General features: G+C 46.9%; 1 protein-coding gene across 1 annotated transcript in view; it reads left to right on the top strand.

Moving 5' to 3' along the window:
* Positions 1–1,100: 1,100 nt before the first annotated feature.
* Positions 1,101–16,938, top strand: part of LOC135451416 (vesicle-associated membrane protein 2-like) — a 54,700-nt gene continuing 38,862 nt past the window's right edge. Inside the window, exon 1 of the mRNA XM_064720570.1 lies at positions 1,101–1,224. Within this exon, the coding sequence (XP_064576640.1) occupies positions 1,223–1,224 (2 nt within the window). The 5' untranslated portion in view covers positions 1,101–1,222. The remainder of the gene's footprint in view (positions 1,225–16,938) is intronic.

Raw genomic sequence — 16,938 nt, 5'->3', positions numbered from 1 at the left:
CACTGTTGCCCTTTATTCCCAACAGGCACCCCAAGATTTGAGGTCCAGGCACTTAGCAAAGCTGCTTGCACGGGTTTGAATGGCCAGCGCTGGTTCCACTGACACCCACAGAAAAACAGTGAAGGCAGCAACAGGCGAACCATCTTTTTATAAGTGAATCACTGGGGCAGCAGTGATAAAGGCCACATCTTGAAAAGCCATGATGACTTTGTAATTCCTTCAACTGTGTTTAGAGCATGTGAAGGCCTTGGTTTGGCTGCAGAGGAGCCTCAGCAGGAGTTCCAAGCGGCTCCTGCCGTCCAGAAATGGGGCAGCGGAGTTTTGTTTGCCAGGGAAAAGGGCCGTGGTTTGTGTTCGGGGGCCTGTGGCTGGGAGTGGCCGGCTGGCTCCTGAAAATCCACGCCGCGCAGGATGGTTCCCAGACCCAAGGTGGCACCAGTGCCAAGTCGGGCTGGTTTGATAGAGCCAAGGGACTTCTGCAATCTTCAATCCAGAAGCGGGGCAGGTGGGTTCTGTTTCCAGGGAAAAGGGCCGTAGTTTCTGTTTAGGGGCCTGTGGCTGGGAGTGGCCGGCTGCCTCCTGAAAATCCACGATACGCAGGATGGTTCCCGAACCGATGGTGGCACCAGTGCCAAGTCGGGGTGCTGCTTCAGAGTTTCAGTTCTGCCCAGGGCAATGGGCATGCCAGGGAGGTGCTGGTGCTCATGGAGGGTGAGGCTGCATGGATCGAGGGTGGGAGCACGGGCTGTGCTTCCTCTGAGACACCACCTTTACAGAATCAGTGCCTGACCTGTCAGCTTATCTGTCTTTGGACTTGCCCTGTGGATCTAACGACACGCACGGCAGCGTGGGATGGTGCGGCAGCACTTTCCGTCATCTTTCTCCTTTTCAAGGATGCTTCTTTCTGGCGAGAAAGAGGGTGGTTAGACAGACGCCCAGCGGTGTCCGTGTGTCCCCCAGCCCAGCCCGGTGCCACACCCGGCGCTGTCCCCGGCGCTGTCGCCGCTGCCGCCCGGGCAGGAGGAGGGTGTGGAGGGGCGCTGCGAGCCTCGCCCCGCTGCCGGGCTGTGATGCGAGGCGCAGGCATGCTCAGTAGCCGGTGCCTACCCCTCCTCTCCCAACAACACCGCCTGCAACAGTAGGAGCCGGCTGGCAGCAGGCGCGGAGCCGAAAGCCATCTTTGCTGGAGAGGGAGCAGCGCTGCCCGCAGCCACCGCTCGCCATGTGAGTACCGGGCAGCCGGGAACGCGGCTGGCACCGAACCGGGGATGGACACACAGGGGCCGGGGGTGGACACGGGGCACGGATGGACAGGGGCTGGGGATGGACACGGGTAGGGGGTGGGCAAGGATCAAGGATGGACACATGGCAAGCATGGACAAGGATCAGGGATGGACACAGGTCGGGGGTGGACAAGGATCGGGTGTGGACACATGGCAAGGATGGACAAGGACCGGGGATGGACACACGGCAATGATGGACATGGCCAGGGATGGAAAAGGACCGGGGATGGACACACGGTAACGATGGACACGGCCGGGAATGGCCACGGCCGGGGCTGGGGCGCTGCCAGGGCGGGGGCTCGGCAGGTGCCGCGCTCGGAGCTGCGGCAGCACCGCCCGTCGGAGCCGCTGCTGCTGCTGCACCTGAGCGCACGGATGGGCTCTCCCCGTGTCTTCCAGCAGCCGAGGGGTTACTGGCACGTTTCCAGTCGGATTCATGCTGAGAAGGGAAGGCTGGGCCAAGATCCTCAACAGGTTCGAGCCAGGGTGGTTCGATAGCATGAGTCACCGGCGCGGCTGCTCCCGGCACTCGGGTCCTGTTTGCTGTCCGTGTTTAATGAAACGCTCTCTGGCAGACGGGAGCTGTCTGATCAGGCCAGCCTCACCTCCTCCAGTGCCTACGGCTTCCTGTCAGCAGTGCTTGGTGGTAATCTGTTCCTTCTTGTTCCCATCTCTCCAAATTCCTGCTCCAAGTTTTCACATGGAGCATTAATGGCAGCGTTCTCTGCTAGGCAGCGATGAAACCCCAAAGTGCATTCATTCTGAAATCAGAAGTGTGCTGAGGTAAAGAGGAATCGATCAGACCCCTGTTCATTCACAAAAGGGTTCAGGCAGCTGAACGCATCATTTTACTATTGCCTCAATTCATTGCTCGTTGCCAGTGACCCTGAGGGAGAGCCCAGGGGGATGTCTCAGACAAACAGTCATTTGTGCTGGTACTGGGTGATCCTGCAAGGGCTGAAGCTGGGGTGATTCAGAGAACATGAGGAGTGCAGGGAATCTGTGATTAAATTGCTTTAAAAATATTTCTAATAACCAACTGTTCTTCAGGAGGCATTTTCAAAAGAGAGTCTGCAATTACATATTCTGAAATGTTAGCTTTTGTCTTTAATGCTGTTTCCTATATAATATCTCAGACAAGAAGCTTTTGTCCATGTTGTCCAAAATATTTCTAAAGCAAGGAACTGCTTGGAACTCAAAAAACCACTTTCTAACAGAAGATTCCTTCTGCAAACACCCAAGCCTGTCAGTTGAAGCCAGTTCATTGTAGGCTCCTGTTGCCTGGCTGTGTTTCTGTTGAGCCGGATGATGACATCAAACACTTTTATTTGTACGTGAGCTGCTCTTCAATGATTAATATATGAGTTTGCTGCTGCAGTTTTGTACAATCTGAGCTGCTCTGACACTAAGCAATAATCAGATGATGTTTAACACAACCTGTGTGTGTTTCAGTCTTGGTGTATGTAGGTTTTTCATGAGAGTATTTGTATATTAAGTAGAAAGGGTGGCACTGATATAACTGTGGCAGTGCTGGGCTCCTCCTGGGCTGTCCAGACCTGCCCTGGCACTCAGGCTGCTCTGGCTGGGATAAAGATCTCCTGCCCTGGGCCAGGTGCCAGCCCCACCCAGCCCTGTGCTGTCCCCCCTGCAGCAGGGTTTGCTCAGGAAGGTACAGGGCTGTGCTGAGATATCCCCAGTTCCCAGCTCTGGAAAAGGTCTCCAGCTTGGGGAGTGTCTGAGCCTCGGGGGAGTTCTCTGTATTTCATGTTTGTTTGTATTTCATATTTCATTTCTCCCGGTGGGCTTTGTGCTCTCAGTAAGGTGTCAGATGCTCAGTTTGTGGTGTTTGGGGTGAGGAGCTCTGCAGAGTGTGGCAGCAGCTCCCTGTTGGTTTGGAGCTGACACGGAGCAGGTTCTGCCTGATCTCACTCTCATTTTGGAACCCAGAGAACAGCATTCCTTATTCACTGTGTTTTCTGTGGCCCCTGGCTGTGTGTCAGCCCAGCAGAGCTGCCTGATCCACATCAGGTGGGATCTGTGCCTGTGGCCTCTCACACTGAGCACAGCCCAGGGCAGGTGGGATCCACCCAGGTAACAGAACTTTCACCTTTGTGCAGGCAGAGCAGGGGGAGCTGCAACATCAATGAAATTAAATGAAAGGAGAAGGATATAAAAGGTGTTTAAAGCAAGAACAGGGAAAGGTCAGACCTGCCAGGAGAGCTGGGAAAGTTGTTCCAGGTGTGAGGAAGAGCACACAAACTCATTTGGAGGAGATGTGAGAAGCGGTGAAGGACAAAATGGTGCTCAGAGCTGAGGTGCTCCTGGGCTTTGTTCCTGCCTGGAAAACAGGCCAAGAGCAGCAGGTGAAGGGGTGGTTTTGTCTCCTTTACAACGGCCACAGAAAAACGCCAATCACTTGTTTTTAAAATTTTAAAAGTTTAATAGTAATGAAATGGTTATAAAAATAGTAATACAATTAGAGTAATAATAATTTGGACAATTTCAATTAGGACAATAGGAGACAATAGAGACAAAGTGTTACAGACCTCCAGGTACCTTTTCTGGGCAAAATAAGACCGAGAGGGGACCCACATTAACAGAGGATTAACCCTTAAAAACAACAGCCTGTTGCATATATTATTGTGTCCTAATAAACATTCTTCCAAAGTGGCTGATATGAAGTAGATGAAACCCATACATGATGCATAAATCCCATTCAAGCAAGGATTTTATCTGATCAGTGTCAGCTTCTTCCTCTGAATCCTGACAGTGCCTTAGAGGTGGGAAGAAGTTCGTTTCTTCTGATAATGGAGCAATAAATTCTCTTTCTCTGAAAGATTCAGGTGTCCTGTGGCTGCTATCTCACTGTGAGTCCTTTCTTTAAAAAAAGTATCTTACATAGCATAGTTTCTATTTTGACATTTTGTTATAACCTAAAACTATATTTAACCCACTACTTAAGAGAATTACTACAGCATTACTTTCTAACACAACACATATAATATTCATTTTAATATTTGTGAAAAGCCAATCATAAAATACATGCATTTTTCACACAGCTCAATGGGCAGTCCCATACAATAGCAGCTGCAGGCAAGGTGTCACCTGCTGCTCAGGCAGGTCAGTGGCTGCAGGGAGCCTCTGGCTGAATTGGTGCAGCACCACAGCTCCATGGCAGGGACACCTTCTGAGAGACAGCAAAAGCACCTGGGGCAAAGTCCTGCCTCATTCCCCAGGCAGCAGTGAGAGCTTCTTAAAAAAATTATTCTTGTGCTTGTTTTAGAGCAGCAAGGAGGGCATGGGTGGGATTAAAATGGTTCCAGCAGCAGAGTGAGTCTGTTCTGGCTGAGTGTCTGTTCAGTTTCTCTGAGAAGAATGTCGTGGCTGTTGTCTCCTGTTGTTTGTGGAGCAGCACTTAGCCCTGCTTTTGTGGGCATAATTTTATAAAACTTGTCAAAATCTCCCTGCCCTTTCCTTGTACCAATCAGCAGAGACAAACAATTCAGTATAATCCTCTTCACAGCCCTGATGCACTGCTTGCAGGGAGTCTAGTGCCTTCCAGTAGTGCATTCAGCCAGGGCATGTCCTGGGAAGGTCCAGCGAGCAGGAAAGGGAGGGATACACATCCAGAGGGGTTCCACCCTGTGTCTGTGCTCCCTCAGAAATGTGCTCCACAAGGGCTCTGCAGACCCAGGGTGCAGGGAGATGGGATTGCCCTGGAGCTCTCAGGGTTTCATACCTGGTGCCAGTGCTCAGGCCCAGCCAGCCCAGGTCAGCAGTGACATTTCTGCCATTCTGCCCCCTCCTGCAGGTGATGGCTTGGGGCTGGCTCACACTGCCATGGCTGAGGAGCTGCTCCTCTCATCCAGGGCATGTAATGGAGCTTGTGGTGAAAATAACCAGGCTGTGCTCAGAGCTGTGTGCATGGGAAAAGGATGCTGAGGAGTGGGAAGAGCCCAATTTTCAGCACAGCTCTGTGCTGACCCCTGTGCTGGTTCTGAGGCCCACAGCTCTCAGTAAGAATCTTTAAGGAGTAGGAGCTGCTGTTTAATCTGCTGCCTGGAGACATCACCAGGGGGATTCAGGTGTTTTATTCACTGTTGGCTTCCCCTGACTTGCTCTCCTGTGGCACCATGCAGACAGATCAGCTTCATGTACTGCAACAGAAATAAATGCTGCCAGCTTACACGAAGTGCTGTTCCTCACACACTCACCTTGCCCTTGGAAGTGAGGGTGGCCCAAGTAGGTCATAAATTGTGACAGTGTTCACAGGGGTTCTTGGATGAGGGAAAAGGCCAGAATGTTGACTCCATGTTTCAGAAGGCTTGATTTATTATTTTATGATATATATTACATTAAAACTATACTAAAAGAATAGAAAAAAGGATTTCATCAGAAGGCTGGTTAAGAATAGAAAAAGAAGGAATGATAACAAAGGCTTGTGTCTCAGACAGAGTCTCACCAGCTGACTGTGATTGGCCATTAATTAGAAACAACCACATGAGACCAATCCCAGATGCACCTGTTGCATTCCACAGCAGCAGATAACCATTGTTTACATTTTGTTCCTGAGGCCTCCCAGCTTCTCAGGAGGAAAAATCCTAAAGAAAGGATTTTTCATAAAAGATGTCTGTGACAATAAATCTTTTGGATATTTGGGTGATGAGTGTTTGAAAGTGTGGATATCAAACTGTGTGGTGTCTCGAGGGCCTCAGCCAAGGAAGTAATCTCAGGAAGGGAAGGATATGTGACAAGTGCAGGCAAAGGTTGTGTCCTAATAAACATTCTTCCAAAGTGGCTGATATGAAGTAGATGAAACCCAAATCCATGTAGTTTGGAGATCCCTTTCCTTGTGACTTAGCTCTCCTTTGTTGTGCTGTGCATCACCACAGCTTGTTCCCCTTGACTCCCAGCATTTCTCACAGATAGCTCCAGCTGTGGAGTGACTCACAGGACACTGAGAGTGGCTGCAGCAGCAGATGAATTGGTCTGGCAAAGGAACACTTCTCCTTCTTCAGGAACTATTTCCATAATTAATGTCTTCCTGCAGAATCAGTGATCAGGCTGAGCCATGTTTGTGTGCAGGTGTGTGGAGAATGTTCCTGGGTGGGGGATGAGCAGGCAGGGCTGAGGGGAGGAATGGGCTCCATGTTCTCCCTCTCCTTGACTGCCACTGGGCTTCCTACCACATGGGAAGAAGGGTGGAAGGCAGGAAAAAAGAGGTATCGGGGTCTCTATCTGCTCAGAGTGACCCCAAGAAAAGTTCCAAAGTCTCTTTTCCCAGTCTGGCGCTTGAAGAAGGAGTCAGGGCTCTTCATTTCTCGGTCTCAAGGTTGTTTATTGCTCCTTATCTATAAAATTCTTTCTCCTGCCCTGCCCAGGTCCGTCCAGCAGGACAGTTCCAGGCACTCTGCCTGCCCCCAGGGCAGTGTTATGTCTTTATACTAAAAACTACATGTACAATGTTTACTATTACTTTCCAATACCCATCACCTGTATTAGACAGTGAGCTGCTACTCTAAACCAATCTGTCAGTGCCACCATCACAGCAGAAGATGGAGGCCAAGAAGAAGAAGGAGAAAGGCTGGACACACCCAGTTCCCTCCATCTTGCCTCCTGAACCTCCATACCAAAAACTCCAAAATCTACCTTTCCACCCCATGATAACTTCACTATTATTCTACCTAAACTATTGTGGCTTGCTGATCTTCATCTAAGGTTGGTAATTAGCTCCAGGGGTCACAATCAAACCCACAGGTGTTTTGGGCTCTGTGCCAGGGTCTCTGAGCCCCCTGGCAGGGTCCTGGCCATCCTGGGCAGCCAAAGGGATGTTCTGTGTCCTGACAAAGAGGGATCAACCAGTCCAACACAGCATCAGCTCTGTGCATTTGAGTCATTAATCACCAGAAAGGGAAATCAAACATACTGAGCTCCAGTGTGCTCCTCTGGCAGTCTGTGTGTGCAGAGCCCCTGGAGCTGCTCCCTGCCAGCCAAACCTGCCCAGCCCCAGGCACCAGTGGGTTCAGCCTGGCCAAACTGTTTGTTTGAAGCAGTTCCAGCTCAGAGGGAGAATATTGCCTCTCCTACGTCACTGAGCACTCTCTGCTGTCATTATTCATGGCCATTACCTGCAATTAACCGGCCTGGGTTTCTGGAATGATGCAATTCCTTTTCCCTGCCTGTGGCTGAGCACTCCAAACCCTTTTGCATTACATTATTCACTGCAGAAGCATCAAGTGATTGCAAGGTGGGGTTTTTGTAACTGCTCAGCTATGACAACCTCATGCTTTTTCAGTGTAAATTAGTGAGTAACTCATTGAAATAGAGCTGTCTGTACCTTTGCAAGTGTTTTGTTGGTTGCAGTTCTATTTCTGCTTCTGTGCTGGGTGATATATTTAGAATGGAGCTTTCTGATGAAATAATCTGAATTACATTACCCAGTTCCTTGATCTTTTTGGATGAAAAAATTTAATAAGTAAAATGAAAGTATTTATATTTCAGAATAAATGAGAGAAAAATTTATTTTATCTGTGTTTTAACTTACACCTGGACTCAGCACCACAGCATCAAAAGACAACTCTTCTGGAAAGCAGAGATTCTCCTATGATCACGTTTTAGGAGATAAACCCCATAACGTTTCAGGGGTTGTGTTTTGTTTAGTTTGGGGTTTTTGGTTGTTTTTTTTTTTTTTTGTTTTTTTTTTTTTTTTTTGTTATTGTTGTGGGGGGTTTTTTGTTTGTTTGGTTGGTTTTTTTTCTTTTTTTGTTTGTTTCTTTTGGGATTTTTTTGGGGGTTTTTTTGTTTGTTTCTTTTGGGGTTTTTTTGGTTGTTTTTTTGTTGTTGTTGTTGTTTTTTAAAAAGTATATTCTCCTCTTTCTCATCTCTCTCACTGCATTGCAGTGAGAACCAGTAGATGGATGGTCATGGTTTCCAAAATGTGGGCACTGCACATTTGGAAGCACATTGGGAGCTGAAAGTTTGTGTTGGTGAGGGCTCTGTGCTGTGACCGTCAGTGGAAATTCATTGTTTTGGAACTGTGGAAAGCACAGGGAACTGCAGCAGCCTTTGCAGACAGAGGCAGAGCTGCTGCCTGGTGGGAGCACCCCAGAGCCTCTGATGGGTCCTGTCCCATCCAATGGTCCCTAAAAAGAATGAGGCTCCATGGGCTGGAGCCTGAGCAGGCAGAAAAGCATCCACAGAGCTTTCAGCACTCCCTGTGTGATCTGGAAAAAAGCTGAAGAGAGGAAACACCCAGTGATAAGTGTTGAATTGAGCTCTTCTTAGTGCTTGGTGCTGGAGAGGTGCTGGTTTTCTTTTAAGATGTGATCTTACACAAGGTCCAGGTGGGAATTAATATATTTAAATTTTAAATTTTTAATTAGTAATTGAAATTTGAAAAGCAAACTATTAAAAATGCAGTCATTGTAGCAAAAGTGGTTTTTTTTCTTATTTCCTATTCTGGAAAATGTGTCATTACAAAATTATCAAAACGCTTCTTTGCATTCAAGGAAGTGAAGTTGGAAAATTTGGTTTGAAATAACTTCTTGAAGGGCTTCTTGCAGTGCCTGTGTTGAGGAGAGATGTTTTGAAAATGGTTTTGGGAGGTAATGAAAGGTCTGACTGGATGGTGTCCTGAGCAAGTCCATGTGATGGGCTCTGCTTTGAACAGATGGTTGCACTAGATAATCTCCAGAGGTTGCTTCCAGCCTCAGTGCTTCTCTGGTTCTCTTTGAAAAGGTCACTCATAATTGAGTATGTTGGAGTTAATTAAACTAACATTTGGCTGTTTCCCAAACATTCAAGATGCTGACGTTCCATCCATGATAACTTTGATTTTCAACCCATTGGCAGTGGATGCCACAGAAATCCCTCTGATGGAATGGGCAAACATATGGCACTCAGGAAGGGAGGGAATGGAGGAGCTTGGAAAAATGCAGATCACTGGAATGCATTATTAAATTTGTCTTGGATGCAGAAGTTTGTGTTTTTCCCACAGAGAACAAAACCCAGATTCTCTGCAAGTGGGCTTTCTCATCTCTCACCTTCAGTGCAGGCTGCTCCAGCCTGGTGCCAGCTCCCAGCTCCCTGCAAGGGGGTCTGGGGGTAGCCAGGAGCTGCTCCTGCAAGTGCAGCCTCAGCAGAGCACAGTGCTCAGTTCAATAACACCAAATAAATGTGTTTGTAGCAAGTCAGGGTGTTTAGGCCGCAGCAGAGGAGGAGGAAATGTCCCTGCTGTCACCTGCAGCATGGGGAGGGGTCACTCACAGCAGGCAGGAAGTGCTGCTGGCCAGGGCACCAGGGGATGCCTTGGTGTGGAACAGAGGCTGGACAGAGTAAAAATAATAACGTGGGTATTTATTGAAGGCCTTCAACAGCCACACCTTGGGCAGCCACAGCCTCCCAGAGGCCACACCCGAGCTGGACAATGGGCACCAGTTTTTCAGACAATTTTAAGTTTGGTCCATTTACATATCAGGGGTTAATCCCTGAATTACAGCTTCAGCTAATGAAGTAATTTATCACCAGTTTGCTCCCCGCATTCACTTTTGTTTGTGCTTTTTGGGGCCTGAGGCAGTGAGGTGTCCTTGGGTTCCAGGCCTGGAGAGGAATTGTTTTGTCTGAGTAAAAGGGAGAACAGCAGCTGACAGGTTATGGAGTTTATAGTGAGTTTAGAGTTGTGCACTGATGCAGTGCAGGATGTGAAAAATATAAAAGCTAAAATCCTAAGGAATCTCTCTCTGACCAGGCTGTCACATCCACATTTAACAGCCACACCTTGGGCAGTCACAGCCTCCCAGAGGCTACACCCAAGCTGCACAATGGGCACCAGTTTTCCAGACAGTTATAAGTTTGGTCCATTTACATATCAGGGGTTAATTTTGCAATTACAGCTTCAGCTAATGAAGTCATTTACCCCCAGTTTGCTGCCCCCATTCACTTTTGTTTGTGCTTTTTGGGGCCTGAGGCTGTGGGGTGTCCTTGGATCCCAGGCCCAGAGGGATTGTGTTGTCTGACCAAAATGTGAGGACAGTAACTCACACTCTGTATGGAGTTTGGAGTGATGCACAGGATCTGAAAAATAGAAAAGCTCAAATCTTAAGGCATCATCAGAAGCTGGATGGATCCCTAGCCCAGCACCTTCCCTGCCTCTCAGATCTCCTTCCTCACTGTAGATTTGTGTGCCTCTGGAGGAGGTGAGCAGTGAGTTTCCCTTGCCATCTGCATTTCTTGCTGGAACGAATCTCTGAACCCTCACAGGTAGTGATCTCCCCAAAGTGCTCAGCTCACACCATAGAGTCTGTGTGAGGGGAGCTGTGCAACCATGAGGGAAAGGTTCTGGGACCTGGCCTGGGCTTCTCAGCACCTCCTGCACACCCAGAAAGCCTCTGGGAGCTGGGGGTGCTGTGATGGGCTCTGCTTTTCACACCCTGAGGTCTGGGACCATGTGATGTGTCAGCATTTTAGAGATGTAAGGATCCTGATAAAGCTTTCCTAGAAATTATGAAAATTATTAATTATCCCCAAACCCACTTGTTACCTACTACAGGAGGTCAATGGTTAGAAATTGCATTTGTTCATTGGAATTCACATACAAAAATAGCTCCTCTCTATCTGCTGGTGACTGCCCTGTGCAGGGCCTTAATTCCAGTGTGCAAAGGGCACTGCTGTGGCAAGCACAGAGCTGCTCTGGTGGCGCAGACTGGGGCATGGGTCAGAGAACAAAATAATGTTCTCTACATTATTTTGGAGTTTGGAGGGGGATTCTGTGCCTGTACATTCCTTACTGCTGTCAGTGATCCTGAGCAGCACCAAAAGAAGAGACAAAACTCTCTCATCCCCTCTCCCCCTCACTCTTTTTAGGCTGACTTGTGGGAACTGAATTGATCTTGTTTCTGATCTGAACTTGTTTCTGAACTGCAGCTGGCTTTGCTGATAGCTCTGACAGATTCCCCTCACACATCTGCAGCAGAATCACTCCCAGGTGTGCCCAGAGACAGCACCTGGTGCCAGCAGCTGTGACAGCTCAGCTGGGGAAAGGGGAAGGGAAGCAGAGGAACAAAGAGCTTTAATCAATAGCAGCAAAAACATCCCAAGGGCACTGAGTGACAAGCAGCCCTGCCAGGAGGCTCTGGGTGCTGGGCTGGTTCCTGCACCTCAGGAGGTGATGGGGTTTGGGGTTTGTGTCACAGACATATTTTCATTAAAAATCCTTTCCTTAAGATTTTTTTCTTCCTGAGAAGCTGAGAGGCTTCAGGAACAAAATGTAAACATTGATTATCTGCTGCTGTGGAATGCAACAGGTGCATCTGTGATTGGCCCATCTTGGATGTTTATAATTAATGGCCAACCACTGCTCAGTTAGCTTGGACTCTCTGTCTGAGACACAAACTTTTATTATTCATTCCTTTCTATTCTTAGCTTAGCTAGCCTTCTGAGATGAAACTTTTCCTTCCATTCTTTTAAATATAGTTTTAATGTAATATATATCATAAAATAATAAATCAAGCATTCTGAACATGGAGTCAATATTCTTGTCTCTTCCCTCACCTGAAAACCCCTGTGAACATGGTCACAGGTTTGGGGTTTGGTGGTGACCTCTGTGCCACGGGCTCAGCCCAGGGTTTGAAGGCAGAATTTGCTGAGCAGTGTCAGAGCTGTGCTGGAGCATTTCTGCTGATTGGCACCAGGGACAGCTCACTCGGGGTGGGCAGTGCCAGGATGAATCAGCAGATATCCCCTCCTGGAAGCACTGACAGCCTGGATATCCCAAGTGTTCAGAGAGATCCCAGCAGGCTATAAAATGAAATGTTTGACTTCTCCTTTCCAGCAGGGAGCTGTACAGTCATTCCCTGACAGCTGAGCTGGTCTCCCACACACGTGTGAAGATCACACAATGACATTTTTCAGCAACTTTGTTTACTAGATGATACAAACAGAAAAATATTTCAAGTTACTTAACACCTTGATGCTTTTTTCTTTGCATTGAACATTTTAGGGAGATGGGGTAGGGAATGGGAAGGCAGAATGTGCCCCACACTCTTGGCATGCTGGCAGGAATGACATTTCCACATCACTCTCATTGCTGCATGTACATGAGGTGATGTGCTCCCTTGTATTTCATCTCTGTGCCTGATCTGTGGCCTCAGCAGCAGCAATGTTCCAGCACAGACCTTTCCATCACATGTTCATTGCCCTTCAGTGACAATCAACTTTATGCACTTGACTCTGGGGGAGAATGAGCAGATTTGATTAAGTTCTGTGCAGACTGAGATGTCTTAGCAGTAGGATGATCTCCTAACAGAAATCACAGCTGACAGGTGCTTTTCTTGCTTAACCCCCACCTGGCAAAGCCAGTCAGGCACGCTGCTTTTGCTGTTTTCCTTGTTGCTGATCCCAGAGAGCTGTTTGCTTGAGAGCTCCTTCACCAGCACAGCTTTGGGAACAAACCCTGCTCAGTCCTGGTGTGCCTGGGGCAGCCATTCCTGCTCCAGGAGCAGCCTGGATGCTGAAACCTGTCCTGCAGAGAGGACTTGGGGTAAAACATAACAATTGGAGTCAAATACAAAACATTGGGGCAGAAGGAAGAACAACTCTGAGTGTTTGTGAGTCAAGAGAGGGCCTGCACCTTGGAGAGGGAGACAGGGACCCACAGAGCAAAATTCCTTTGAAATACCTTGGAAAATGAAACAGGGAACCCACAAAACAGAGTTTTTCTGTAAAACCTTGGAGAGAGAAACAGGGAACCCACAGAGCAGAGTTCTGTAAAACCTTGGAGAGTGAGACAGGGACCCACAGAGCAGAGCTCCTCTGTAAAACCTTGGAGGTGGAAATGGAACCCACAGAGCAAAATTCCTGTGAAAAACCTTGGAAAAGCAAAGAGGGAACCCACAAACCAGAGCTCATCTGAAAAACCTTGGAGAGGAAAACAAGGAACCTACAGAGCAGAGCTCCTCTCTGGAACCTTGGAGAGAGAAAAGAGGAACCCACAGAGCAGAGCTCCTCTGTAAAACCTTGGAGATGGAAATGGAACCCACAGAGCAAAATTCCTCTCTGGAACCTTAGAAAAGGAAACAAGGAACCCACAGAGCAGAGTTCTTCTGAAAAACCTTGGAGAGGGAAAACAAGGAACCCACAGAGCAAAATTTCTCAGAAAAACCTTGGAAAAGGAAAACAGGAAACCCACAGAGCATTGCTCCTCTCTGGAACTTAGGAAAAGGAAACAAAGAACCCACAGAGCAGAGCCCCTCTGAAAAACCTTTGAAAAGGAAAAAGAACCCTACAGAGTAGAGCTCCTCTCTGGAACCCTGGAGAGAGAAACAAGGAACCCACAGAGCAGAGTTCTTCTGTAAAACCTTGGAAAAGGGACCCCACAGAGCAGAGCTCCTCCCTGGAACTCCCATTCCTGTGTTCTGGCAGGGACCAAGGGGCACCAGGGTTTCTCAGTAACTCTCTGTGCTCCTGGAGGAACCTGCAGGTCCTGATCCAGGGCAGGAACTCCAGCAGTGACACTTCTGTGGCACTGAGGGCTGTGAGGCCTGAAGCCCCTGAGGAGATGGAGTGTAAGCAGCAAAGGGAAGGGGGTGCAGAAGGTCAGATCTGTGTGGGAAGGCAAATCCAGAACCCTCAGAATGGGGCTATTGACTGGATCAGGCTCAGCTCAGAGCCAAATCCTTCTGTACCAGCTGCTTTCCCTCTGAGGCACTGCAGGAGCACTGCACTGTGTGAAGGGAAACATGGAAAAATCAGCCAAGAGTAGTACAGAAGGTAACTCCCAGTGAATTGAGCAGTACTTTGCTGACTGAACATGAAAACTCCCCCAAAAATTGCGAAATATTAGACATTTAACAAAACCTAAACAGTCACTGGCCAAATTTTTGTTTAATTTAAAACTTCACTTTTTTTGTTGTTGTTGTTTTGGTAATTTTGGGGTATTTTTTGTCTGTTTGTGGTTTTTTTTGTTGGGTTTTTTTTGGGGTTTTTTTTTTTTTTTGTCCTTTGGTGCTGGTGCCTGTCTCTAGGTCTGTTCTGGTTCTTCTCCTGTGTTTACAGCAAAGGCAGCTGTTTCCTCAAAGTGCAGCAGAGTGTTTGTGCCTCACTGTTTGGGCACATGTAACCATTTGTAAAACCCCTCCAGTGGAAGGGATTTTCTGCAGTGGCTGATGTTGATTTCTGTTGTCTTTGTTTTGCTTTGAAACTGATGGTGCAGACTGCTGAAGGGATTTTGCAGGTAAAAGAGGAAGGAGTAGCAACAGAAACACATCCAACAGCCTGTCAGTGGTGACAGCAGACAGGATTGCAGCAATTCCTTTGTGTTGTCAGATGAACAAAGGGAATCCCTCTGCTCTGAGCTACAATTTCCTTCAATTTGGTCAAAGTAGAATAATCTGCATTTATTCTTCTTGGCTGTCTCTTGGAGAGAAAAAACTAGGCAAACTCTACTCATTCTTTCATAACAGAACAGACTGGATGTGGGCTGGGGTCAGAAGAAAATTAATTTAGAATATGTGAGCGATTGAGGTGAGGGCCTTGACTCTTTCTTACAGAACTTCTGAATTTCTGTAAAACCTTTTCATTTTCTGTTCTGACAAGCTCCTACCTGGTAAATCCTTTTTTTGGGAGCAGCACGGAAAACTGAGACTTGTCATGATGGACAAAGTGAGGAGGACACACGGACAGCCTGGCTGGGATGGCCAGAAATCACTCAGCCTCTGTTGTGCAGAGAATGGAATTACTGCTGTCTCTGCCTCCCGTCTGCAGAGCACAACAAAGAATAAAAAGAAAAGGACTTTGATTATTTTCAATTATTAAACCATTGCCTAAGGAGTGGGGACTTGTTTGGAGCTGGGAACTGCTTATACCCAAAGCAGGGTTCTTCTTGAAAGGCCTTTACTTTTCCTTAAAGCCTTTACTTGTGGTGTATTTTGTATTTCTAAATATCTATGTGATTATTTTTACATAGATTTTACATAGAACTTGCTCTTGGGTGTGTCCAGATAAACGCTCAGGGTGCACAGCTCAGACATCACAGAGACAAGTTGACCTTGTAAGGATTAAGAGAAGGTATTATCACTCCACAAGAAATGTGAGATTTAAGGTGAGAAGATATTCAGCACAGGAACAAACACCTCTGTGCCTGGGAGCATGCAGATGTTTTGGGTTTTTTTCCAAATTGCTGCTATTTATAAAGACAGTTGCTTTGTGCAAGTGTGTATAAAGAAAGATCAATTCAGAATTTTCCATGATGCTGTGCAAGAGCTATTTTACATATGAACATTATGATTTCAAGCATGTTCTGTTTGACAGTTCAGTGTTTTGTTCTGCCTTTAGAAATCAAGCTCTGAGAGGCTGGTGCTTTTTCTATGTGTGTGCATTAGATGCCTTGTTTTGGGATGGGAAATTTGTTCTGTTTGTTGTTCAGAGTATCTACAATGGAGAAGTTACTTGACAAATTTAAATGCTGGAATGTAACATTTTGTTTTTGGGGTCCAGTGCACTGGGGTGGCTCCTGTCCAGGCTGGGGATGTGGCCTTTGCAGAGCTCTTGTTTCTTGTCACTTTGCTGTGCCCAGGATGTGCTGCTCATGCTCACCCTCTCCACAGGGAGGTATCATTTGCAATAAGTCTATGGCAACAAAACAGCAACATTTATTTTAAGTTTGTGCCTACAGCATCAGGGAAATGGAGAATTTATTTCGCAGGAGGACAGTGGGTGAGCCCTGCCTGCACAGGAACTGGCCCTGTTCATAGAAGAAGAAAATCTTGGTCTATAATAATACAATTCACACCAGGTGGAAGAGGATGCATCCAGCATCCTTCTCTTGCCTGTCTGTCCCCAGTCTGTCTTGTACATGTAAGGAAATCAAATTTATTCTTGCAATTCTGGCAACGTCAGCACTGCACAGATTTACAAAACACAAACATTGACAAATGAACCAAAGATGAATTAAAATCTCCTTGGAAAACTAAGGCAAATGTAGCTGTATAGAATATATTTTCTGGATTATTTTCCTGCAGAATAACAACTCTTGATCTAGGACTGAACCTTGAATATCTTTGCTCTCCTGTAACTATTTTGCCTCACAAAACCTTCTGTGGAATGAATTTGTTCCAGCAGTGTGTACACAATGTGTGTCTTTTAGATTTTTCATCAGAGGCTACATCTTGTGTCATCAGGAATAAACTTGCCTGGCTTCGTTTCAATTTGAGTTCTTAAATGTTCATAAATTAAAAAAAAATTAAAAAAGCAGGGAAAAATAAGCATCATGCTGGGATATCTGAATGGAACAGAGCCTGTGGACTGGGGAAAATATCTTCTGACTAGAAAAGATCTTTGAAGAGAGAAAATAAATTCCATATGGAAAGATCAAAGCATATGAAGGTAATGGATTATAACAAGGTAAAAAACCACCTGGAGAAAATAGTTAGTTCAAACACAAAAGAGGGGAATAGGAAGGAGTAGGGTTTTTTTGGAGATAAAGGGTAGTTAGATGGCTGGCTAAGTACTTGAGATTACATGTTGTACCTAAAGGGTTATTAGTGGGAATTGGGGCTTTTTTTCTTGTCTGGTGCAGCCTCCACTTCTGTGGTGTCAAAATAACCTTGGAGCTGCAGTCCTGAATTCCTGCTCTGTGTGGTGACTGCAGTCTGATGCACCC

Source organism: Zonotrichia leucophrys, chromosome 9, assembly GCF_028769735.1.
Source record: "Zonotrichia leucophrys gambelii isolate GWCS_2022_RI chromosome 9, RI_Zleu_2.0, whole genome shotgun sequence".
In the NCBI taxonomy this organism is placed as follows: Eukaryota; Metazoa; Chordata; class Aves; order Passeriformes; family Passerellidae; genus Zonotrichia; species Zonotrichia leucophrys.
Note: the sequence above shows the minus strand (reverse complement) of the source record. Positions and strands in the feature narration are given on the sequence as shown.